General features: G+C 47.9%; 2 protein-coding genes across 8 annotated transcripts in view; one reads left to right on the forward strand and one right to left on the reverse strand.

Annotated features, from left to right (window-relative positions):
* The window catches only part of TSC1 (tuberous sclerosis 1), a 48410-nt gene extending 38698 nt beyond the window's left edge, over positions 1–9712 (forward strand). For 5 of the 6 annotated variants that reach the window (XM_021708282.1, XM_021708284.1, XM_008049515.2 and 2 more), the window contains 8 exons: positions 385–428; positions 1571–1737; positions 2586–2768; positions 4014–4124; positions 4899–5021; positions 7983–8170; positions 8257–8418; positions 8847–9712. In XM_021708282.1, coding sequence (XP_021563957.1) covers positions 385–428; positions 1571–1737; positions 2586–2768; positions 4014–4124; positions 4899–5021; positions 7983–8170; positions 8257–8418; positions 8847–9369 — 1501 coding nt within the window. In that variant the 3' untranslated portion in view covers positions 9370–9712. The remainder of the gene's footprint in view (positions 1–384; positions 429–1570; positions 1738–2585; positions 2769–4013; positions 4125–4898; positions 5022–7982; positions 8171–8256; positions 8419–8846) is intronic. The other variant, XM_008049514.2, reaches the window with a different exon arrangement.
* A 5462-nt stretch (positions 9713–15174) lies between these two features.
* Positions 15175–23823, reverse strand: SPACA9 (sperm acrosome associated 9). Of its 2 annotated transcripts, XM_008049518.2 has the most exons (5): positions 23688–23823; positions 19925–20105; positions 17044–17246; positions 16089–16236; positions 15175–15247 (listed from the first exon to the last, which is right to left on the reverse strand). In XM_008049518.2, exons 2-5 carry the CDS (start codon positions 20066–20068, stop codon positions 15236–15238), a joined length of 507 nt encoding a protein of 168 aa, XP_008047709.1. In that variant the 5' UTR covers positions 20069–20105; positions 23688–23823; the 3' UTR covers positions 15175–15235. The 2 variants fall into 2 exon arrangements, with proteins under 2 accessions (XP_008047709.1, XP_008047707.1); XM_008049516.2 differs by lacking the exon at positions 15175–15247 and having other exon boundaries at positions 15254–16236.
* Between the last annotated feature and the right edge of the window lie 542 nt (positions 23824–24365).

The following is a 24365-nucleotide window of genomic DNA, read 5'->3' on the forward strand; positions in this document are numbered from 1 at the left end:
TTAAACTTGGGTGATAGTAGCTTCTCAACAGAGAGCTAGCTATTGCTTGTATATTTCAACAGAGAGGATTGAAAACAGCTCTTGGCGTGTCTGACTACTCAGTTTCTTTGGAGAGTTGACCCAGAAACAGAGGCCTCAGTGTGCACAGTGGGAGCTCAGCATGAGGGCTTCTCCACTGGAGACTTGTATGTAGCAGGGCCTCCTGCCGGTTCCACCCACTGTGAGGCTTTTCCAACTCCATGTGGACTTGGAGTTTGAAACGTTCTTATGCCATTGCGAATTTTGATTACAAGGAAGTGATCTAACCTTACTGCAAATAAAGACCAGATAAGTTTTTTTCTAAGTAAGATCAATAACTTTGTTACTCAAAAACTTTCTTCCTAGGTTGTCTTTACCCAGCAAGTCTGTCGACTGGACCCATTTTGGAGGTAAAGTTGTTACTTTAGCTCCAATCCAGCCCATATGGTTCCTGCTTGCTTGTTTCCTTTTGTGTCCTTGAAGGCGGTGCCCTGTAGGAAACAGACCTGCCCTTGGCTACTGCCCTAGCCAGCTTATCTGCTTGACTAAAGGATCTCAAGTGTTGTTGAGTCAGCATTTCTTGTTTCTGAAAAGTGGCAAGTACCATGAGCTTGAGAAAAGTGCAAAAAGTGTAGACTTCACACCAGGCATTTCTAGAAAAGACCCAGGTGAAGAGAGGGATGAAGGGGCGTCTTCCTGGGGGACAACACACAAGTGAGCAGGGGCCTTGAGAGATAGAAAGAGCATCTGAAAGTGATTTGTGGGGAAAAAGAAAGAAAACTCCCAAGCATTCATCCCACAATGATACAACTCTTGACTTTCCTTTAAAAGGGAGATGGGTTTGAGACCAGCCCAGGCAACTTGGCGAGACGTCGTCTCTACAATAAATCAAAACTTAGCTGGGTGTGATAGCGCATGCCTGTAGTTCCAGCTACTTGGGAGGCTGAGGCAGAAGGATCGCCGGAGCCCAGCAGGTCGATACCTGGGGTGGCTGTGAGTGTGCCATGGCGCTCCAGCCTGGGTGATGGAGTGAGACTCCACCTAAAAAAAAGAATAAAATAAAGTGAGCTGGGTTGTAAATATACCCCTCCCTCTCCTAATGCAGCAATCCCCAGCCTTTTTGACATCAGGGACTGATTTCATGGAAGACAATTTTTCCATGGACAGGTGTGGTGTAGGATCATCAGGCATTAGATTGTCATAAGGAGCGTGCAACCTAGATCCCTCACATACACAGTTCACAATAGGGTTTACACTCCTATGAGAATCTATTGCTGCAGCTGATCTGGTAGGAGGCGGAGCTCTAATCACCTACTCACCTCCTGCTGTGCAGTCCAGTTCCTAGCAGGCCTCAGACAGACCATTCTAGTCCGTGGCCTAGGGGTTAGGGACCTCTGTTCCAATGAATGACTCTTGCTGGGAGCCAAGTGGTCACTTGCAAAGTGAGTGGTGATTTGTTTCTTAGAGTTATGTTTCTTAAGCTAACAACGCCTGGGTTGATTGAACGATATGTAAAAGGCATTTCTGCCACCTCCCTCTGCTTTAAAATCAGGCTCTCCTCCCTCAGATGAGATCCGCACCCTCCGAGACCAGTTGCTTTTACTGCACAACCAGCTACTGTATGAGCGTTTCAAGAGGCAGCAGCACGCTCTCCGGAACAGGCGGCTGCTGCGCAAGGTGATCAAAGCAGCAGCTCTGGAGGAACATAACGCTGCCATGGTGAGGATGGGGCGGCGAAAGCTGACTCCATTTTTTGTCTGGTTTGGGGTCAGCACGGTAGCTTGTGAAGAGCAGCAGTTGATGAGGTCAAGGTTCTCGATCCTGGCTCACAGGGATGGCTCTGGGCAGGTCCCTTAGTCTCTTAGACTAACCATGAAAACGAGATCTTGGAATGCCCTTTTAGCTCTCAGAAACCATGGGGACAAGTGAGTTTTTGTGTGTTTGCTTGTAATTGGCTATGATGATAAAGGACCAAAAGATTATTTTTCCAAATGTGAAACCAGCCGTGCTAAAGTTGTTTGTGACATAAAACTTAAGTGTGTAGGGTGTACTGGGTGTGTGAAGCCTCTCAGACCTAGTTTTGGCTTTTGACTTTATCAGGTGTTACCTTAGAAAAGTGGTTTGGCCTCTTGAAGCGTCTGTTACCAATTCTGTAAAATGGAAATTATAATAGCAGCACCTACTTTTAAAGTTGTGATGGTTAAAATAATTCATGTAAATAAGCACTTGCTCAATGCCTGGTACAGAAAATGTCCATCATTTGCTAAACCTAATCAGTACCATGTATTAGAGCTCTTGTTCTGGTATTGATGGTTAAGACTTTTGAGAGTATTGGAAGCTGAGAAATACTGAGAAAAGTTCTTTAAGTGATTTATGATCTACTTGCTAATGTGAAATTTGGAAAACCTTGACCTAAAGCCAAGTAAGACAGTAGTGAGCTGTCAGATTTTGTCTGTCTAGTGTCACTTATGACTGTTTAGATGAAATGTTTGCAATGTGTTTTAAACTTGAGCTCCACTGCCTGTGTTGGAAGGCAGCTACATGATGGCATTTCTGGTCTCTGCTAGAAAGATCAGTTGAAGTTACAAGAGAAAGACATCCAGATATGGAAGGTTAGTCTGCAGAAAGAACAAGCCAGATACAGTCAGCTTCAGGAACAGCGTGACACTGTGGTAACCCAGCTCCACAGCCAGATCCGACAGCTGCAGCATGACCGAGAAGAATTCTACAACCAGAGCCAGGAATTACAGGTATAAACTGCACACCAAGCAAGTCAACCAAGAGAAGGCAGGAAAGCAACTGGGGGGAGAGCGGAAGTGTTTTTTTTTTTTTCTTTTGAGTTGGAGTGTCACTCTGTCACCCAGACTGGAATGCAGTGGCCGCTCCCAGCCACCGCATCCTCAACCGCTGGGCTCTAGTGATCCTTCTGCCTCAACCTTCCAAGTAGCTGGAACTACAGGCGCGCACTATCATGCCCGGCTAATTTTTTTTATTTATTGTAGAGATGAGGTCTTGCCAAGTTGCCCGGGCATGTCTCGAACCCATGGGCTCAGGCAGTTCACTCACCTTGGCCTCCCAAAGCGTGGGATTACAGGTTGAACCACTAAGCCTGGCTGGAAGTGTTTTCTTAAGTTTTGTCGCCTTATTTCAGCTTAATGAAGATGAGTGCTTTTCTCTCTGAGATTATGGCAGATCTATTTCATGTCAGATCAATCTTATCTAGGGCAAAGTTTCCCCAGCCTTCTTGGTTCATAGCTTCCCTAGTGCCTCAGTAATTTTTTTCTGGCACTCTGTAACCAAAAGAAGCACTTGACAATTCTGCTCATTATGTAGATCTAAACAACCTAGTGTGTATTTATGTCCTAACAACTTAGGAGCTGCTTGGAAGTAATACACATAAATTAAAATGTTTTAAATTTTATTTTAAAATGACTGCAGTTATTAATGCCATGTGTGCATCTGTTGGGTACTGCATAGCATCTTAGATTTTGGAATCAGAGTGGACAGTGACTTTCTCATTTCCTGTTTCACATTGGTTTTCTCATGGTGCTTTTTATCACAGCAACCACTAAAAGCTTGGCTTCACAAAGATATGATAACATCCACAGACCTGCAGCACCATCTGATCCTGGACTGTCCACTACCTCCAGCTAGTTAGTAATTCACAGGGTGTCCAACAGATGTCGCTGTGTCTCCCTCAAAAATTTAAAATATTTCTGCAGCATCTCTGTGAGTTAGATGTGTAGCCCTGGGCTCTTTAGCGCACAGTTTGAGAACTGAGGCTCTAAGGTCTTCTTTTTTCTTTTGTTAAACTGTAAGTAACTCAGAAGTCAGTCATGACTTACTTTTTAAAACTAAGAAGTCAAATTCTGATGGCCCAAGAATAGTAGAATAATTAAGAACTAGGCAACTCCAATTCTCTGTGGGTTGATGGCCAGGCAGACTTCTGACCTGTTGGTGCAGCTCTTACTTCACATCCATGTCTCTTTGGGTAGACAAAGCTGGAGGACTGCAGGAACATGATTGCAGAGCTGCGGATAGAACTAAAGAAGGCCAACAACAAGGTGTGTCACACCGAACTGCTGCTCAGTCAAGTTTCTCAGAAGGTAAGACATGAGGCAGGCCCGTGTCTGTTCAGATGCCATTTGCTGACATTCTTCCTTCAGAAGGGACAAATTCTATTACTTAAGTGCCTGTGTCGGGGGCTCCCAGCAGGGAGTGATTCTGCTGTGCCCCCTCAGCCACCCACCTGCCATATTCCCCCACTAACCTCTCACCTGCCCCAGACATTTAGCAATGTCTGGAGAAATTTTAGGTTGACATTGTAGGTGCTACTGGCATCTAGTGGATAGGGGCTGGGATACTGCCAAACGTCCTACAATGCACAGACCGCTCCCTGCAACAAAAGATGTCCATCCTCAAAACCTGGTCTGTGCATATCCTGTGGAACTCTTTCTTTTACTTTGTTTTCATAAGTGCAAAACGTCCACTCAGGTTTTTGAGCTGTGTATCCTTTGGGATTCATTGCACTCTCTGCATCATTTATTGAAGAACTAGTGAGTTGCCCCTAAAGCTTTATCCCACTGGACCTTGGTCATATTCCCATCCACCTTCTTAGTTATCTTGTGGGAACATTGATATATTGCATCTGAGTTCCTTCCCCTTTGCAAAGCTCAGTTTTGAAGAGCATTTCTGTCCATTTTTGTTGCGTTTGGGTGCTGTCCTCCCCACCTACCAGCATGTTATGGAGTTTAAAACCATGGAAGCTGTTTATTCAGCCCTAGCATTGAAATCTTGTGTTCCTAGCTGGTTTTCTCTTTATTGTCATGTGTTAATTTTATGTTGTCAGGTTTTTCACTTTGCTTGTGTTTTTTGATTAGCTCTCAAATAGTGAGTCGGTCCAGCAGCAGATGGAGTTCTTGAACAGGCAGCTGTTGGTTCTTGGGGAGGTCAACGAGCTGTATTTGGAGCAACTGCAGAACAAGCATTCAGACACCACCAAGGTATGCCAGGGCTCAGGGGGCCAAACCTTAGGGGAAGAAGCTCTTTGGACTCAGACAGTATGTCCATGGCATGTTACATAGCATGACTTTATGATTCGTTTCCAGGTGTCCATTCCCCCCTCCCTGGTTCAGTAGTGCAAGCACTTTCCAGCCATCATGTGAACTTGTTTCCTTGTGTTGTGTCACTTCGAAATTAAGCCAGGTATAAGTAAAAGCACCTAAATTGGTATAGAGTCGCTATAAATGTTTTCATTTCTCTTCCCTCTGCCCCCTTTAAAAGAGAGGGAGAAAGAAGGAAGGATGGAGAGCCAATTCTGTTGAACATACCTCTCAGGACTGTGGGTATATACTGGTGTACATATCATTTTTTTTCTCCTTTTTCATGTTAAATTTCTGCGGATGGTTGTATAGTCCTGGCAACAAGACCAGATTGGGATGATCTTACATTAATTAGAGCTTCACTAGTGGTGTCAAGGTAGAAGTTTTATGTCACTGTATAAATAGCCTCAGGTGATGTTAGTGAATGAGTTGGAAATGGAATTTTAATAGTAAATGCTCAGATGCTTCCTGTCACTAACTTCTCCATCACACATGGGCCTTCTTTTTAGGATTTCTTGGGCTTGTGCTTTGTAAAGTGTCTTTTTTTGGCCAACTGTAGATCGTCATCTTAGAACTGGAGCTGTGTAATTATCATCATAGAGTTATTCCTTCTTTCTCAGCTTCTCTCAGCGTGCAGATTCAGACTCCCTTTAGAAGGATGTGAAATGTGGAACTTTCTCTTGAAATCAGCTGTCATTTATTTTGGCGGCATAATAGCTTTGGGAAGAGAAAGGAAGGGAATCAGACCTAAGGCATGAGAGAACCTCTGAGAAAGTTTACCGAGAGGGCCGGGCTTGGTGGCTCAGCCTGGTGAGTGAATTGCCTGAGCCCGCGGGTTTAAGACCCGCCCCGGCAACTTGGCAAGACCTCAGCTCTACATTAAGTAAAAAATTAGCCGGGTGTGGTAGCATGTGCCTGTAGTTCCAGCTACTTGGAAGGCTGAGGCGGAAGAATCGCCAGAGCCCAGCAGGTCGAGGCTGTGGTGGCCAGGAGCGTGCCACTGTACTCCAGTCTGAGCGACAGAGTGAGACTCCAACTCAAAAGAAAAAAAAACTTACCGAAATACATCTTTAGCATCTCCCAAGAGATGCATAGATGGACTCGCCTGTGTGGTGTGGTGTTTTTTTGGGAATTTGTACTCTTTGGGACTTTGAGTAGTCACCTGCCTCTTGGGCCCTGGCTCACAGTTCATAGCAGGGATAATGATACTGAGTTGTAATCATCAGGATGCCTTCCACTGTAAACAAATGAGGGCTGGGCACAGTTCATGCACCTGTAATTCCAGCACTTTGAGACACTGAGGTAGGAGGATTGCTTGAGCCCAGGAGGGCGAGGCCAGCCTGGGCAACATGAGACCTCATCTCTAAAACAACAACACTGTATTGGCTTAACAACGAGGAATTGTATTGTTTCACTTGACAGGAAATCCCAAGGCAGGTGAGTTTCGGGTTGGTCAGGCTGGCAATTCAGGGACAGCATAAAGGAGCCAGGCTTGTCACTCTTCTGCACTGCCTCACTGATCCTATCAGCCTTGTCCTTCTGCTAACTGGATTCATGGTTGTCAAGCGTGTGCCACACATGCAGATGTCACAAGCAGACACAATGACGTCCCGCAGAAGAGGAGAGCATCTCTTCCCATGGGTCTCTCAGCAAGAAAGCCTTTCCCAGAAACCCTCCACCACACTTCCCATCTCTTGTTGGCCAGGATTGTGCCATGTGCCTGTCTCTAGCCCAGTCATTTCCTTGACCAATCAGGATTTGCCTATGGACCTGGAGCTAGGGTTGCACTTAGGGTGGAAGAAGAGTGGGTATCTGAGAATCAGGTGGGAAACAGCCCTGGGGGGATTGTGAAGTGCCTCTGAGGTAGTTACGAGGCTTGGTGAGGGCACAAGACACTCCTTGTGCAGTACCTCGCATGATTATCCATAAGTAAGTATCCTTTGTCATTTATGACAAAGGCCAGAAGTGTTCACCTAACTTGTGCTGAAGTCTGGAGCCACTCAGCGCAGCTGGAATGGACACATCATCTGATAACCAATTCTGAGCTTCAATCTGTTGCATTCTGCACCAGGGAAACATTGGGTTTACCAGCCAACATCCAGGCAGGTATGCCTTCTTGAAATCTCATCCCCTTCTTCCTGATGGTTTATTACCTTTTTAAAAAAAACAAAATTAAGGCAAATTTTATGTTTTGTGCATTTTACCACAGTAAACACACACACAGCCTTGTTAGAAAAATATCCTTTTCGCCTTTCTTCTGAGCATGAGTGTTTACTTGCTTTGGGTCTCAAGCTGTTCTAGTCTGCCAGCAGGCAGGCCATCTGCCTTGGCATGATCAACAAGCTTTGTCAGGGTAATCGGCACATGCTGCTTTGCTTGAACACAACTGCTCCATGCATGTTGCATCCTCTAGTTTTACTTCAGCTGTTGATTAGGAAAAGGAGAAAAATATAAAGGAAAGCAAATGACCCACAGTGCTGTCATATTGAAATTATAACCAAACATTAACATGTTTTCATTTGGTGTTTTGTAAGTGTGTGTTTGCATAGTCGATCATACTGTTCAGTCTTTTAGTTCACTCTTTTATCTTTTTACTTATGGTATTTACAGTTTTTAGCTTTTATAGATATGCTGTGATGATTACTTTTGTGCAAAATGTCTATTCGTGTTTCAGATTATTTCTTTAGGGACACATTTCAAGGAAGGATTACTATGATGATACTTACTGCCAGGTTACTGTCCAGAAAGTTGTATATTTCTACTCTATCATCATTATACTAAATTGCTTTCTCATTGCTTTCTTCAAGATGGATACAGCATGTTCATTTTTTGTAAGTACTAACTCCAGTCTGGTTTTTTTAGGAAGTAGAAATGATGAAAGCTGCATATCGGAAAGAACTAGAAAAAAACAGAAACCATGTTCTCCAGCAGAATCAGAGGCTTGATACCTCCCAGAAACGAATTTTGGAACTGGAATCTCATCTGGCTAAGAAGGACCACCTTCTTCTGGAACAGAAGAAGTATTTAGAGGATGTCAAACTTCAGGCAAGGTAACTTTCTTTGGGAAAAGTTTCTGCAGTGTTGTATTCTTTATTAAGTGGAACTTCCATATTCTGGGCTGGTCTGTATCTTTCAGAGGACAACTGCAGGCTGCAGAGAGCAGGTATGAGGCACAGAAAAGGATAACCCAGGTGTTTGAATTGGAGATCTTAGATTTATATGGCAGATTGGAGAAAGATGGCCTCCTGAAAAAACTTGAAGAAGAAAAAACAGAAGCAGCTGAAGCAGCAGAAGAAAGGTAGGAACAAGGAGTTGTGTCCATGGCCTTGGGATTAAGCCGCCACTGAGCAAACAAGCATTGTGCCATGTGGTATTGTAACCAACTGTAGCTGATTAGACAGGGCTGCAGCACTTGGTTCACTACATTCCAGACAACCACCCTGACCTAGCTTTTCTCTGTATGCCCAGTGATCTTTCCATATTCCTTTTCCTGGCCTTGAGTCCCTCGATATGGCCACAGGAAGTGTTCATGTCTAAGACTGCCATCCAGCAGCTCTGGTTGTGACTTAATTTCTCCTGATGAGATCTCTTGCTTGAGTTCACAGTTATAAACCGGAGGGTGGGCTAGCAGAGGTCAGCATCAGTGTGAGTGTCAGTGTGATTCCACATCTCCTAAATGTGGTTGTGCCCATCACTAACTCCTTTTCCTCCCTTGATTTCTTATAGGCTTGACTGTTGTAATGATGGCTGCTCAGATTCCATGGTAGGGCACAATGAAGGGGCATCTGGCCACAACGGTGAGACCAAGACCCCTCGGCCTGGGAGCACCCGGGGCAGTAGTGGAAGTCGAGGAGGCGGAGGCAGCAGCAGCAGCAGCAGTGAGCTTTCCACCCCAGAGAAACCTCCCAGTCAGAGGGCAGGCCCATTCAGCAGTCGGTGGGAGATGACCATGGGAGAGCCCTCTACCAGCATCCCCACAACTGTGGGCTCACTTCCCAGCTCGAAGAGCTTCCTGGGTATGAAGGCCCGAGAGTTGTTTCGTAATAAGAGTGAAAGCCAGTGTGATGAGGACGGTGTGACCATCAGTAGCCTTTCTGACAGCCTAAAGACAGAACTGGGCAAAGATTCGGGTGTGGAAGCCAAGACTCCCCTGAACCTTGACGGCCCACACCCATCTCCCCCAAACCCAGACAGTGTTGGACAGCTACGTATCATGGACTACAATGAGACTCATCATGAACACAGCTAAGGATGAGGGTCAATCAGTGTTAACTTGCGTATTGTTGGCACAGAACAGGAGGTGTGAATGCACGTTTCAAAGCTTTCCTATTTCTGGGGTCTGAGTGGCTGGTTCCTGCGGCAGAAGTGGGATGGCGGTCCTGGACAGCTGCCTTAATGCAGAATGGTTTTTGGATCTGGCGCTGAGCTGCCTCTTGGCCTTCCCCTCGACCCATCCCAACCTCTCTTTCATTTACCTGGCAGTGTATACTAATCCGAGGGCCAGTCGCGTTCCTCAGTACCTTTTCTTCCTTTCCTCCCAAATGGTTGCATCCTTTGAACCTGTGCAACATGAGGCCAAATTTAATCTTTGAGTCTAACACACCACCTTCTGCTTCCCTGAAGCTCAGATAGCTGTGTTGGCTCTCGGTTAGAGCAGGTAGTTTGTGGCATTGCAGGTAAGTCCAAATTTGTCCCTTCCAGGAAGGCGTAGTCTGCAAAGCTAGTCATCTTCACATGAAAGCTTTTACAAAGGAGACTTTGTCACTGCTTTTTGATTCTGAAGTTCAGTGTCTAAAGCAGCAGATCTAAAAAAACAATGGTTTATTAACCCTTACATTCTTTTGGCGGTTCTGATAAACTTCCTAGAAAGTTCTGTGTGAACAAAAGCTTGTTTCAAAAATCTAGAGCTGGCACTGTGGAGACCATACTTACCCTTTGGGCAAGCCCTTGCCCCCTCCTTTCCCACTACCTCTTATTTATTTGGTGTTTGCTTGAATGCTGGTACTATTCTGACCACAGGCTGGTGTGTAGGTGGTGAAACCTGTTCTCTGTAGGAGGTGAGAGCAGTCACTTGGAGAAGTTACCCGAGAAGCAGAAAAGCTTGGTGCAGGGGGAGCTGTGCCTCCAGGCGGCTCTAGTCTAGCTGAGCCTTTGGTTAAACCCTCTGTCTGTTGGCCTCCCTTGTGTTCGCGCGCCCTCCTGTTTATGTCAGCTTTGTGACGCTGGGACAGAAAGGCTCTGAAGGTCCAAAGAGTTTCTTCAAAGTTTATGTGACCATCATTTCTCAGGCTGTTAGGGTTGCCTCATTGTAGTAGGCTCTAGGCCACCAAAAAGGGAGCAGCAGCTTTTTCATACCAATTCCACTTTCAGGGCTGACTCTCCAGGGAACCTGATGTTCTCACACTCTCCCGCGTTAGGAATGGAAGAGCAGGTTCAAGCAGAGTCTGGGAGAATGTTGACAAAGGCTGACTGTGTGTACTCACTGGGCTGCCCCACCGACTTACGAGAGAAGTGACACCAGTCAGAAAAGTGGTGGCATAGAATCCTGACTCAAAAAAAGCTCCTGAAATAAATGCTAGAAGCCTAAGAATTGCTGCCTGGTGTTCCAGCTAAGGTAGGGGACAGTTGGCAGGAAAGAGCCAGTAAACTTGGCTTTCCTGTTTCTGTTCTTTCAATAAAAAAATAGAAGAGTTTGTTTAGTCATAAAGAAGAAACTGTAATGGTACGAAATCTGACTGCATACAGAAGCTTCCAGCACGTGAGGATAAAAGTCTTTTTTTTAAGAGTGGCAATAAACATTCTAGCATCCCTCACTAAAGGAACCTTGACAATTAGAAACTCCGTGTCACCGTGGCTATACTGGCAGAAGACCTGTTTGGGGCAGGCTTTATGGGTGTGACTGTTCCCAGCCTATGGCAGGACATGGCCCCGGCTGTTCTCAGCCCTGCACAGGCTGGTTGTCTAAAATGTGGAGTGTGGTGATGCCACACATTTAATTCAGCTTTGTCCAAAGGAAAACTTAAAATCCAGTATGTTTTAGTTTCCTGGTTCAGTTTTAGAAAAGGAAAATGTGAACAAATTCAGAAAGGGGGGGATGCCGTAGATCAACTATTGAAACTGTTCTAAGTGCTTTCTCCCCTTGCAGCTCAAGAGAATTGTGCCACAGAACAAAGATATCAGGCACGTAAATCAAAGTTTTTTCCTTAACTGGCAAAGAAGCCAGTGTAAAAAAGAAGAAAACGCTTTAAAAATGGACAGATTGTCAAAATATAGGGAAGAAAGGAGGCAGCATGGTAAAGTGATGGGGGCATAGGCTGGGGGCTCCCAAGACACATCCGTGCTCAAGGTGCTGGTGCATTCCTCCAGCCTGGCTGTCACTTGCCTTGACTTGCCTTTACAGCCAAGGTGGACCCAGGTGAGCTCCAGCTCAAGTGCCTTTGGGTTCTCGGAGGCCGGTGGGTTTTGTGCAACAAGGTGGGGGATTGAGGCCTGGAGTAGTGTTAAAGTTATCCAAGCCAAACATTTAGGCTTTTATGTGGCAAAGGATTCCAGAATCAATAGTAAGATTTGCTTTGTTTTGGAAGTTTGCTTTGTTTTGAGTGACAAACCTGTCACTCAAGTGAGTCAGCGGCTCACTTGATCATACTGCATGAGTTTTGAGGACGAAAAGTTGGTGGTAGATGTCCCAAGAGGCAATTTAGGCCCGGGCAAAGTTTGAACAATTAGCATCAAGGGCAGAGCTTGTTCTGCAACTGGTAAAGCAGTGTGGCAGTTATAAATGTTGGTATCGGGTACCCTCCATCCCAAAATCACTGTGAGTGAGTGTCCTTGTCTCAGAGCTGTGTGGCCAGTGTGTGTAACCTGTTCTGCTTCCCACCTGACACTAACCAGGGTCAGCACAGACCCGGAGAGACTGGAGTCTGCTTCTTATGCAGCATGGAATTTGTTTTTTAAATGAGCACTACAATATTACTGGGGTGGGAGGGATAGGAAGATGCAGAGAAAATGAGTTCCTGGCTCTACTAGGGTAGATAAGCACACGGATCTCTATCTAATAGAACTTTTCTGGACTTTTAAAAAGCTTTTGACAAGGCTCTGCCCTAGTCTATAAAAATTATTAATATGGGATTGGAAGAAATATGTGGTCATGAATATAAGAAAACTGACTGAAATCCAAAGGTAGACAGATGGTCGAGGTCATTTCGTAGGTTTTCAGAAATATCCTTGGAGATAGGTACTAGGACTGGCATTCCTAAGTAGGTGGGCAGACTCTGAGCTCTCTAGATTTGCCCACAGTGTTTTTCAGAGAGAAAACTGCCTGACCTTTGGGAATGAGCTGCAGAAGATTCTTATTAGGCTCGATGAGCAGAGAGGTGATAGATGAGCTACTTTGTGAGCAAAACTTATGTGGTTAGAGGAACACAGGCAAAACTATTCCTAGAAGGTAAACCGTGACCTAGGAAAAGGTCCTGGAAGCCACTGACAGAAAAATTAGCTCAGTGTGCCACCTGGCCAGAGAGGCTAGCACGTCACTAAGCAAAAGTAGGTCAATAGCAAACAAAACCCCAAACTCGGGCAGTTCCTATTTGCAACAGTACGTGTAGTTTCTGGTGTTTGTGTCAGGAAAGACATAAGGCCAGCAGTTGTTTGGAGGAGGATGCATACTATGGTCGTGGGATGAAAGGATCTTCGTGATCAGGGGCAGCTAAGAGTAGAAAACTGGGTGTGCGTAGACAACAGAACTGAAGTGTGCTGTGACTAGCCACTGTGAAAGTCTACCAAATACTACAACATACCACTTGAAGCCAGAAAGAGACTGAAGAACGAACAAAAGCACGGTAACGATACTGAGTTTCCTCACCGAAAGCACCAGGAGGTGGGGGAGGTGTGAACAGGTTGGAGGAGGGTCCTGACAGGGTGAAGACTGGCCCGGGACTGCAGTGAGATGGAGCGCCACCCACCTGAATGTATCCCTTTGGGGAGTGGTCCTGGGAGAAGCTGGGTCCCACCCAGGAGGCTCTGCCTCACTCGGAGAAGAAAGCTACCCACTTTATCTGCTGTGTCTTCACTCTGCAAGGTCCCTGCTTTAAAACTGACCTGCAGTGAATACTGAGAAACGTATCCAGTCTGAAGATGTTTCTGTATCTGTTTACATCTGGAGTTCCGTGACACAAGCCCTTCAACCTCCCCCAGATGGCTGCAGAGACATTCATTGCACTTGATAAAGCTTGTGTCTGTAGGTAAAAGAACAACTTTTGGTGGATGACTGGCCCCTAGGCTGCTGCTGTGACCCTTGTCCCTTGTCCCCATGCAGCTCGTTTCCTTGTTTGAGACTCTTCGATGTGCCCTATGAGCGTGCTTCTGTCTCTTCCATGCCGTCCTACAGGCTGTGTTCACCTGAGGGAAGAGTGACTGTAGCTACAAGGGAAACCTCCTTGGGATAGTCAGGAACCTGCATCCACAACTGCTTTTGACCTTGAAACGAGTTAATGAGGGCAGAGGAGCTTCTCCCAATGCCTTCCCAATACCACAGAAGTGTCCATTCTCTGGGATAAGTCGGCTGGTTTAACCATTGGAATGGGTCTTTTAGGAGAGACCCTGAGAGTTTGAGAACCCCCAGACCAGCCCCTTCCTCCCTTTCCCCACCTTAATACAGTGTTTGGACAGGAGGGCCTGGTGCTGCTCTGTGTAGCAATACTCGGGCTCATCAAAGAGGTAGCCAGGCATTGTGTACTAGGAAGAATCAGTGATCACTTTCAGAAGACTTATATGGACCACAAGTATATTACGGAGGAACAGATTTTGCTACGACATAATCTAGTTTTATAACTCAATCATGGATGAACCATATGTGGCTAACTTGCAGTTTAAAGGGGTCCCATCAGTGAAAAACGTTTTTTAAACTGACTGCTTTTAGTTAAATTGAAGAAAGTTATTTCTTGTCAAAAGGTTTAACAGCCCCGCCTTGATCTTAAAAGCATGTCAAACAATCCACATCAGATGCCATAAATATGAACTGCAAGAGAAAATGGTACAATCTTAGTGAATGGGAATTGGAATAAAAAAGGTTTGCTGTCCTTCTTAGAATGTCCTAAAATGTCAAGGCAGTTGCTTGTGTTTAACTGTGAACAAATAAAAATTTATTGTTTTGCACTACTCTTCTGTGTTGACATGGAGTGACTTCCGCTGGCTCGGCAGCTCATAGGTGCCAGGGGTTAGCCCAGAGACACAGGTCTGAGGGTCTAGATGGTTACCTCGGGTGGGTGGGGGAGGGGGTATCAAACAATGGAGTCCGGCTTTGCCCCGAAGACCCTTCTTGTGCTGACAAATGATCCTGCACACAGCCACAAATCCTACCTTCATCTGCCTCAGATCCCTGCTCTTTCCCCGCGGCATCCTGTGGGAGGAGTGACCTGAGTTCCCTCAGCCGGAGGGGTCACACTGCCTGGCCTTGCTGTGGGTGCTTGCATTCCCAGGGGTCGGCCAGCATGGCCGGCCACCAGGACTTCCCACTGGCACTCCCACGTCCTAGAGCTGGCCCACTGCCCGGGCCTTGCTGGCCGTGTTGTGTGAGTGTGCCAAGGACACTGCAGCTCCCATCCCTGCCTTCTCCATGCCTTTCAGGAACGTGGAGGGCTGGCAGTGTGCCTTGGGATGTCCAGGCTGGCAGTGTGCCTTGGGATGTCCTGGCTTTCTGGCCTCTGCCTGCCTGTGTGGAAATCATCGCTCTGCCCATTTTCACGGTGGAAGCGACTCCTGAGAGACTAAGACTCAGCTTTTGATTTGTCTGGAAAATTCAGGCTTTCCTGCCTGAACAGGCCTCTAACTAGACTCCCCACCCTTGGAGAAGAGTCTGAGTGCTGGCCCCCTGGATGGCTGGCATGAACCTGTTAGAAGCAGACTCTCTCTTGGGTGGGCACACCCCTGTGAGAGGTTTCCCTCTCTCTCTGCTGTCTGCTAGCCGATTTGCTTGTGTGGCTATTGCCCTTTGCTGATTTAGGAGAGATGTAGGGTTTTTTTCAGGGATAAATCCCAGGAAACCAAGCCAGACAGAGAGGTGGTAGAACGCTCTTTATTCTTGACCGTCTCCCCCTGAGGAAGCAACAATACAGAAGCTAAGTCGTCCCCTGTGAAGGGAAAAACCAACAGTCAGACATGACTTAAGGCAAACTCAGTAGCTGGGGACACATTTCACAATGCTTGGGGCTCAGCTATGCCATGAAAACCAGGTTGTGATCCTTGTACAGGGGCCACGGAATCAGAATTCTTCCAGCTTCTGCCATGGTCTCTTTCAAGGAAAGGAGAGGGAGAGATGGGCTCAATCCCCTTTGCCTTCAGTCCAGAGAACTAAACTCACTGAGGCCCTCGCTCAAGCCCGGAGGGCAGCATCCCTGTCCACAGACAAGAACGTGAGCCTTGCCTACGGTGTGCAGGTGTGGGGGACAAGGAGCTAGATGGTCCTCTCTAGCATGATGGCCCACTGTGGTGGGCCTGGGCCTGTGGTGGGTACGGAGGCTCAGTGCCCTTCCTTATGACCAGCCTTCCTGGGACCCCTCTACTCGTGTAAGTGGGTTTCCTCTTCAGCACAGAGCCTGACGCCTTGAGGTGGAAATGTTAGAAGTGAAAGCAAGAAAGGGAGAGAGATTCTCAGTATTATACTGGCTGATCCCCTTTTTAAGGTTACTAAGTGCAGCAACTATGGGCACCAGTGAAAATGGATCAACCAGTGGAAGCTGAATTAAATCACAAAACCCCTCTGCCCCTGCAATGGGGCAGGTCCCTGGCTTTGAGTTATAATTTACCACCAGGTGGTCTCCAGGGAGCTTTGGAACATCCTTTGTCTTTCCCCCTAGGTCTGAGGCTGTCTTTGGTGAGCTGCCTACACTTGTATTTTCTGAACCAAGGCTGGGTGCCGGTGGCATGCGTGGCTCCCCCGGAGGTGTCCTGGAGTGCCTGGGGCTCACTCACATGCTGCAGCACCTTGCGGGGCAGCTTCTCCGAGTGGGCGACCCATTCTTTCATCAAGTCTATGATGATGGGAATGAGGCTGACCACGCCTCCATAGTGGTTCCTGGCCTCGTCACAGCTGAGGTGGTTCACCACATCGTGAGGGTATCTGCAGGATAGCAAGAAGGGGCTAGGTGAGTCCAGGTCCCAGGACCCATCATGCCAGACCCTGGGCACAGCAGAGTTTCCTGGCAAGGTCTCGGAACTGGACACACTGTGCTCAGGCTTTGTGTCCTTGGACATTCTGGTTCAGCAAATCTGGGGGGCCACAAGCCCCAGGTGATTACCATGTGAAAGGCAGAATCTGGGTTGGGGCAGAGAAGTCTGCTGGCTCCTCCCTTTGACCTTTCTCACCTTATGGTGCTATGGATAGCTGGGTGCCAGGATGAGGGAACCCATAGTGGTGCCCACGAGAAACAGTTGTGTCCATTTCTTTGCATGTCAGTGAGGATCTCTGTGGGTTCCCTCAGGACAACTGTTCTATACCTCCCCCCTCCCCTTGCCCTGTGCTAACTCCAGGGAGTTGTTTGGTGTCCTGCTGTGTTTACAACTGGTCTTAAAGAAAAGGTCTTGGCCGCTGCCATGGCTCATGCCTGTAATCCCAGCACTTTGGGAGGCCAAGGCGAGAAGATTGCCTGAGCCCAGCAGGCTGAGGCTGCAGTGGTTGTGAGTGTACTGCTGCACTCCAGCCCAGGTGATAGAATGAGACTCTGACTCAAAATAAATAAATAACAAAGAAAAGGTCTTGTTGAGTTGGAGTTATTCCAGTAAATTAACCAATGGGGACTAGGACTTCCCGCCCATGGCAGTCTCAAGAGTAGCCACAGGCTCCTCGTGACAGAGGTAGCAGGGCTACAGACCTTGCCTTGTCCTTCCCATAGGCACATGTGGGTCCTCAAGACCAGAAGGGACTTACTTCGCTCTGAGGCTGCTCAAGTCATTGCTTTGGCTAACGAGGGTTTTGCATTTCTCGAGGAGGTTGTTGGTGACCGGGGTGCCAGAGTGCAGGACCTCAAAGTGCTGGCAGAGTTTGTTCAGCTCCGAACAGATGTCCAGGAACATAAGCAGAATCCGTCGGTCTGTCGAGTTGTGGCAGTAGTGTTCCATGTAGCTCTGCACCTGAAGAGACATCGCCACGTGAGCCAATGAGATGCTGATGCAGATCCCAACTGGCTTATGGAACAAACAGCCAGGAGCACTCACCCTCCTCCATCCCACACTCCCCGGTTCACAGACATGCAGGTAACACTTAAGCATTTTAATGTACAAGTACAACTCACATCATGAAGGGTCCCAGGCACTGTGCAAATGCTCTGCAAGCCTGATCTCACTCCGCATCTAAACCCTGGACATTGAGTAGGTGCTTTTTCTTTTTGGGGGGTTGGAGTCTCACTCTGTCACCCATGCTGGAGTACAGTAGCACAATCACTGCCCATTGCAGCTTTGACCTCCCAGGCCCAGGCTACCCTTCTGCCATAACCTCCTGAGTAGTGAGACTGTAGGTGTGCACCACCACGCTTGGCTACTTTAAAAAATTTTTTTTGTAGAGACTAGATCTCACTCTGTTGCCCAGGCTGGTCTCAAACTCCTTTAGGCCAAAGCAATCCTCCCACCTCAGCCTCCCAAAGTGCTGGGTTTATAAGTGTGAGCCACCATGCCCAGCCTCTCTGATCTACTTTAAACTCTTATTTGGTGGGAGCATAGAGACCCTTCCTGGGTCGAGCTCCTTCTCCAGAGTTATCTGGGACCACCCGGTGACTCTGCATCTGAGGGTGGGCCAGAGTCAGAAGCCTGATCTTACGCTGGGGAGAAACTGACTCTGGTCCAGACCAGATTAAATGACCCATTTCACAGTCAAATTGTTGTATGCTTCACAATCTGATGATGGGAGGGGTTATGGTCCACCTCCTTCAGCACCCGGAAAGTTCTATGTCTAAACCTGGGTTTTCCTGCTGCAACCAGTTGACTTTTTGTTACCAAGAGATAACTCCCCAAACAATCTGAAGTGGTTCCCTCCCAATTATCACCAGGCACACAGCAGTTTTATGTGTGTGTGTGTTGGGGGGAGGGTCTGACACACCCACCTCGGGCACCTGTGGAGGGTGAGGGGGGAACCCGCACCAAGGTGTAACTACAACAGAACAGCTACCATTTACATGTGCAAGTAACCTTTGGACACCTCTGGTTCTGGGAGGGCAGGTGAGGGTGACAATCAACACTCCATCTAGAGAGAACACAAGACCACTGTTGACCAAGCGCCTTCTGTTGAACCCAAGGCAAGAAGGCCACTCCCTTACGAACAGAAGGGAGTAGGGGTGGGGGGTGTCACATAGCACTGATGCAGATCCTCATGGGGGAACTTGGGTTACCTTTTGGAGCTAATGGGAGATAATCTAAAAAGGATGGAGCCAGTTTATTTTCAAATAGGTCAAATGTTTCAAATTGGTGAATCTGAATCTAGGTGACGGTTATGTGGGTATTCCTTTGTGGTCTCTCTCTCTCTCTTTTTTTTTTTTTGGAGTCAGAGTCTTACTCTGTTGCCCAGGCTAGAGTGCAGTAGCACAACCAAGGCTCAACGCAGCCTCAACCTCCTGGGCTCAGACAATCCTCCTGCCTCAGCCTCTTGAGTAGCTGGAGCTACAGGCATGTGTCACCATGCCCAGCTATATTTTTTTACTTTTTGTAGAGACAGGGTCTCGCTGTGTTGCCCAGGCTGGTCTCTAACTCCTGACCTCAAGTGATCCTCCCACCTTGGCCTCCCACAGTGTTGGGATTAGAGGTGTGAGCCACAGTGCCTGGCCCCTTTTCTGTACATTAGACATTTTTCAGGTTAAAAAAATTGAAATTATACAAAAACTGGAAAAAGAAATTTTATGGATGCTGTGAGCAAAGGTTGCTTGTTCTCCACTGCTCTTTTCGCCTCAGTTCTGTGCCCTGTACCCAGTCCCACCCATGTCTCTGAGCAGCTGTCCTCCCATAAGCTGACTCCATGGGCTGTGAGGGCCCCGCCCGACGTGTTTGTTCTGAGAGGCACTGTGGCTCCAGCCCCTAACTTCCTGGAAGGCTCATTTGGTCTTGAGGCCTCCAAGTCCTGCAGAGTGAATTTGGTCAGCAGCTAACCCTTGAGAAGACATGTTAAATTAAAACATCAGCTGGACATGGTGGTTCACACCTGTAATCCCAGCACTTTGGGAGGCTGAGGTGGGAGGACTGCCTGAGCCCAGGGGTTTGAGACCAGCCTGGACATCATAGCAAGACCTCATCTCTATAAAAAAAAAATTTAAAAATTAGCCAAGTGTGATGGTATGTGTCTGCAGTTCCAATTACTCAGGAGTCTGAGTTGGAAGGATTCCTCAGCCTAAGAGGTTGAGGCTGTGGTGAGCCATGATCATGCCACTGCACTCCAGCCTGGGTGACAGAGTGAGATCCTCAGAAAAGAAAATCTGCAAAAAGTGCCTGGCAGTGAGCCTGGTATGTTACAGTCTCTCAAACCCAGTAGAATCCAATGGGATGGACCGTGTCTGTCTGGTCACCAATAAATCCCGTTTCCATGGATGATCTCCCCAAATCTGCCTAACAGATGAGGAAACTGAGGCATAGAGAGGTAAAGTTAGTGGCCCAAGGTCACAGAGGTGGCATGTGGCGAGCCAGGACTTCCACCCTGGCCAGCCAAGGCTGGAACCCCGCCTCATTCCACCAGTGAGGATTGGGGCTGATTCTGGCACACACATGCTTCCCCTCTCTCTCTGGGCCTCAGCTTTCCCATCTTTCAAGAGTGACTCGGGCGTGGGAGCCACCTGGCCGATGCTGGAGATGGGCCGGATCTTGTCATGGGCGTTCTCCCTGCAGTGCTCCAGGGCAGCGATGAAGGTGAACTGCTGCTGCTGGAAGAGCTTATACTTCTGCTCGATGCTGCGAAGGGATTCTTTTGCCTCATTCATTGTCTCCCTCTGTGGTCATTGACAGGAGAGGAGAAATCTGCAGGGAGGAGGAGGAGAGCCATGAGGTCCGGCTCTGCAGGGTAGGGTCCTCTGGTGAGGGTACTCTGGTGAGAAGGGTGCCCCTTGCCCTCTAGTGAGAAGAGCACTGTGCAGAGAGTCTCTCCACAACCCTGGGGGCAGGTGCTGTTTTCATTCCATTTTGCTAAGAAGAAAGCTAGGCCCCGGGAAGCTGCACACTTGCTTCCAGAAGCTTCAGGTTGTCCACGACAGAGCTTACCCTCGCCATTTACCCTCCACAGACACATTCTTACAAAGTGGGACTTCCTCCCCTCAGCTAGGGTCAGAGTTTCTCTGGTCCTCAGGTTCTCCAGATAGAGGGTGTTTACACACACACACACACACACACACACACACACACACACACACACACACACACAGCCTCCAGTGCCTCCCTGTGCCACAGGATGTAAAAGCAGCATACTGTCAGTTGAGACCAAATTATTTTGACCTCCACTCTGCAATCAGTGGGGAGGTCCAGGTAGCCCTTCCTGTGGACTAAGCAGGGGAAGAGTCAACACGTGATTGGCCAGTTTGAGAAGACATAGGTCTCCCTGCTCTGTGCTGGAGGCAGGAGGCCTGGTCTCAGGTTTGCCGATTCCCAGCGGGGGTGGTGGCTGGTGGACTTCCCCTGCCTGTGTTAATTGCTGGATGATCCTGACCAGTAACATCAGTGCTGCAGGAGTGCTCTTTGGTGCCTCGCAGACTGTGCCTGTTGTGATTCAGGTGGTCCACAGCGTGTCTAGGACCCTCCTGAGAGCAGAAAAGGCTGTGGGTTCTGCACTCCACGACATCAGTTTTGCCAAACAGCTACCAGATGCAGATTCATGTAACATTAGAGCTGGAAGGGATCTCAGTAGGTCAACACTCCTGAACTTCTGGGGGGAAACTGAGGCTCAGAGAAAAAGGATCTGCCCAGGGTATCACATTTTGAGTTTGTGCCAGAGACACCCTGGGTCCCAGCATCCTTATGGCTACCACGAGAGCACAGATCTAGGCGCAAATGTGGCAGCCTGTGCCACGGGAGCAGGGATCAGAGAACGCTGTGGCGAGGCAGGGCCCAAGGGAGATGCTGGAAGTGGAAAGGGCCAGAACACCTGGCAGGGATGGGGGTGGGACAGGCACATTCCAGGTCTCCAGGCAGGTCCCAGGAGGCGGGGAGCGGAAGCAGGACAGAGCCAGAGGCACCTCCTTCCGCTATGTCTGAGCAGGGCTGGAGCAGGGGAGGGTGTGTCTGTGGCATCAGGAATGAATGAAATAATGCAAGAATAGCCGAGGAGACAGCCTCCATGAGATGACAGGTGGGGTGAATCGAGAACTTGGAGAGGGCTGGGTTAGAGGCTCTTCTGCAAGATGGAGCCCAGCTGTCCTTGGAGCGCCTCAGAAGGGACCCTAACAATTGTTCCTCATCGACCCAGTGGGCCTCCTGGAAACATTACGGAGCTTACTTCCACAGCAGGAGCCACAGCACTGTGCCTGTCAACAGACTTGGAGGGCTGCAGCTCCACTGGGAGTGGGCCTGGTTCAGGGCGGGGCAGAGGCTTCCTCCCAGCCCAGTCTCCCTGGTTTACTGAACACCTGCCATGTCCTTGCCTGCTCCTGCCTTCTCTGTGGGCACAGTAGTTTTCTGCCGTGCTTCAAATGGTGTCTGGCTCACCAAGGCCTGAATAGGGTGAGGTGAGGGAGGCTTTTACCTCCATACAAAACTTAAAGGGGTGCCAAGAAACTCAGCAGTCAAGATAGATACAAAATATTTTAAGAAAGATACATTTTTAAAAGTTCACAACTGGGCACGGTGCCTCAAGCCTATAATCCCAGCACTTTGGGAGGCCGAGGCGAGAGGACTACCTGAGCCCGTGGGTTCGAGACCAGCCTGGACAACATGGTGAGACCTCGTCTCTACAATAAATCAAAAATTAGCCAGGCGTGGTAGCGTGCACCTGTAGTTCTGGCTACTTATAAGGCTGAGAAGGAAGGATCACCAGGGCCCAGCAGGTTGATGCTGGGGTGGCTGGGAGTGTGCCACTGCACTCCAGCCTGGGTGACAGAGTGAGACTCCAACTCAAAAAAAAAAAAAAGTCTGCAAAGAAAAAAATATCAGAATTTTAAAAGGATTGCTATGCCTTGCTATATTAGAACCTGAGGCAACATTAAAATCAGTAATACTAATCTTGTCTTTATTTAAATTTGTGGTATCTTATTCTGTTTATTTTTTCCTGAGCCACACCCAGCTTCTTTATGAACTTTTAAAGTCATATTTCTTAAAATATTTTGTATCTATCTTGATTGCTGAGTTTCTTGGCACCCCCTTACTATAGGCATGCGCCACCACACCCAGCTAATTTTTTGGTTTATTGCAGAGATGAGGTCTTGCCAAGTTGCCCAGGCTGGTCTCGAACCCCCAGGCTCAGGCAATCTTCTTGCCTCAGCCTCCCCAAGTGCTGGGATTACAGGCATGAGACACCACACCCAGCCACAAGTCTGGGGTCTTAACTTGGGTGCCGCCCTCCCTCCATAATGGTCCTTGGAGATAAACAAGTCAGACATCAGACTGATTGTGGGTAGGGAGATGGGAATTCCAAGGATCTGAAAAGCTACCTGACCTTGTCTTGGATCCATCTACTAGCTGGACCCCTAGGCTTCACTTCCATTCCACTGGACTTTCTTTCCCCAACCCCAAGCAATGAGAACATTCAGGAACCTGCCTTTGTGTGCCCTACTCCCTGGCACCCTCTTGAGGCGTCCTGGGGCTGCCAAGTTCTTCAAAGATACAGCGTTTCCTTGCCTGGTGGCCCCAAGAGCCCCTGAGAGCAAAACTGACTCTGTGCTTGATCCTAGTAACTTGTGACATGCACACATGGAATGTCATGAGAGGAGCTGTAATAAACTATCCAAAGTGATAGTCCCTTGAACGAGAGTCACTGCAGCCAAATTAGTATGGATGAAAGGCATAGGGTGCAGGCACTTCTCCATCTGGGGGGAGGAGGAAGGAAAAAAATGATTACCCGATAGATTTTAGGCTTTAATTGATTTGTATTTTTCCAGGCTGCTAAAGAAGATTAAACCATGGTATGAAAAGTGCCTAGGGCTTAAAATAAATGAGGAGAAAAGCAAGTCATTTCAGGAATGTCCAGGAAGCAAACTGCGCCTCTCCGGTGCAAACTGCAGGCTTGGTTGTTGTGTTCTTTGTTCAGGGTAGGCAGCTTCCTTTTCTTCCCCAGCTGTCTGTACCGTTGGGTTTGACAAGCCTACCAAGGTGTGCACTCTTTGAGGAAGCAGTTTTAAGGCGGAAGATACAACGTGGCTGCCTTTTACCAACGGAGGGCTCTGGGGGGGTTGGTATAAGATGGTTTTGGCTGGAGTCAGGATGTCTGGTTCAAGTCCTGGCTCTGATTTAACCAGTGACCCTAGCCAAGACTTCTCCCCTTTCTGGGCCTCAGTTTATATATCTGTAAAATGAGGGAGTTTGGATGGGAGGCTCTTTAAGAAGCCCTCTCTGAGTCTAATGTTCTATGATCAAGGACTAATGAGGAAAGAGGCCCAGAAAGGTGGAATGACTTACCCAAAGTCACCTAGCCAACTACTCATCACTGTTCTGATCCTTCAGTTTCTCATCTGTAAACTGAGAATGAAGGTGTCTATTTCACAGAATTGTTGCAAAGATTAAATAAGATAATACTACCCATAGTAACCCCCATGTATTGGGGCTTTGTGTGCTTACTGCATGCCAGTTGCTCTCTAATTCTTCAATACATTCGCTTTTGAAATCCTTCAATAATCCCCACTTCACAGGGGAGGAGAGTGAGGCACTAAGCAAGTAAGTAGTTTGCAAAGCTCACACAGCTCGTAAGAAAGTGGACCAGAGCTTGAATTTTACGCTGTGTTGACTATCCCTTCCCATAATGTACACAGACAACAGAGTTTTGTGGAGAGCACAAAGTAAGAGTTCAACAAACGGTACCCCCTACTTTTTTTTTTTTTTTTTGAGTCAGTCTCACTTGTCGCCCATGCTGGAGTGCACAGCCACCCCAGCATTGGTCTGCTGGGCTAAGGCGATCCGGAAGCCCTCAGCCTTCCAAGTAGCCGAAACTACAGACACGCGCTACCACACCTGGTTAATTTTTTTTTATATATTGTAAAGACGAGGGCTCACCAAGTTGCCCAGGTTGGTCTCGAACCCCTGGGCTCAGGCAATCCTCTCGCCTCGGCCTCTCAAAGTGCTGGGATTACAGGCTTGAGC

The sequence above is a fragment of the Carlito syrichta genome, unplaced genomic scaffold, assembly GCF_000164805.1.
Source record: "Carlito syrichta isolate Samal-C Ts95f unplaced genomic scaffold, Tarsius_syrichta-2.0.1 Scaffold135706, whole genome shotgun sequence".
NCBI classification, from domain to species: Eukaryota; Metazoa; Chordata; class Mammalia; order Primates; family Tarsiidae; genus Carlito; species Carlito syrichta.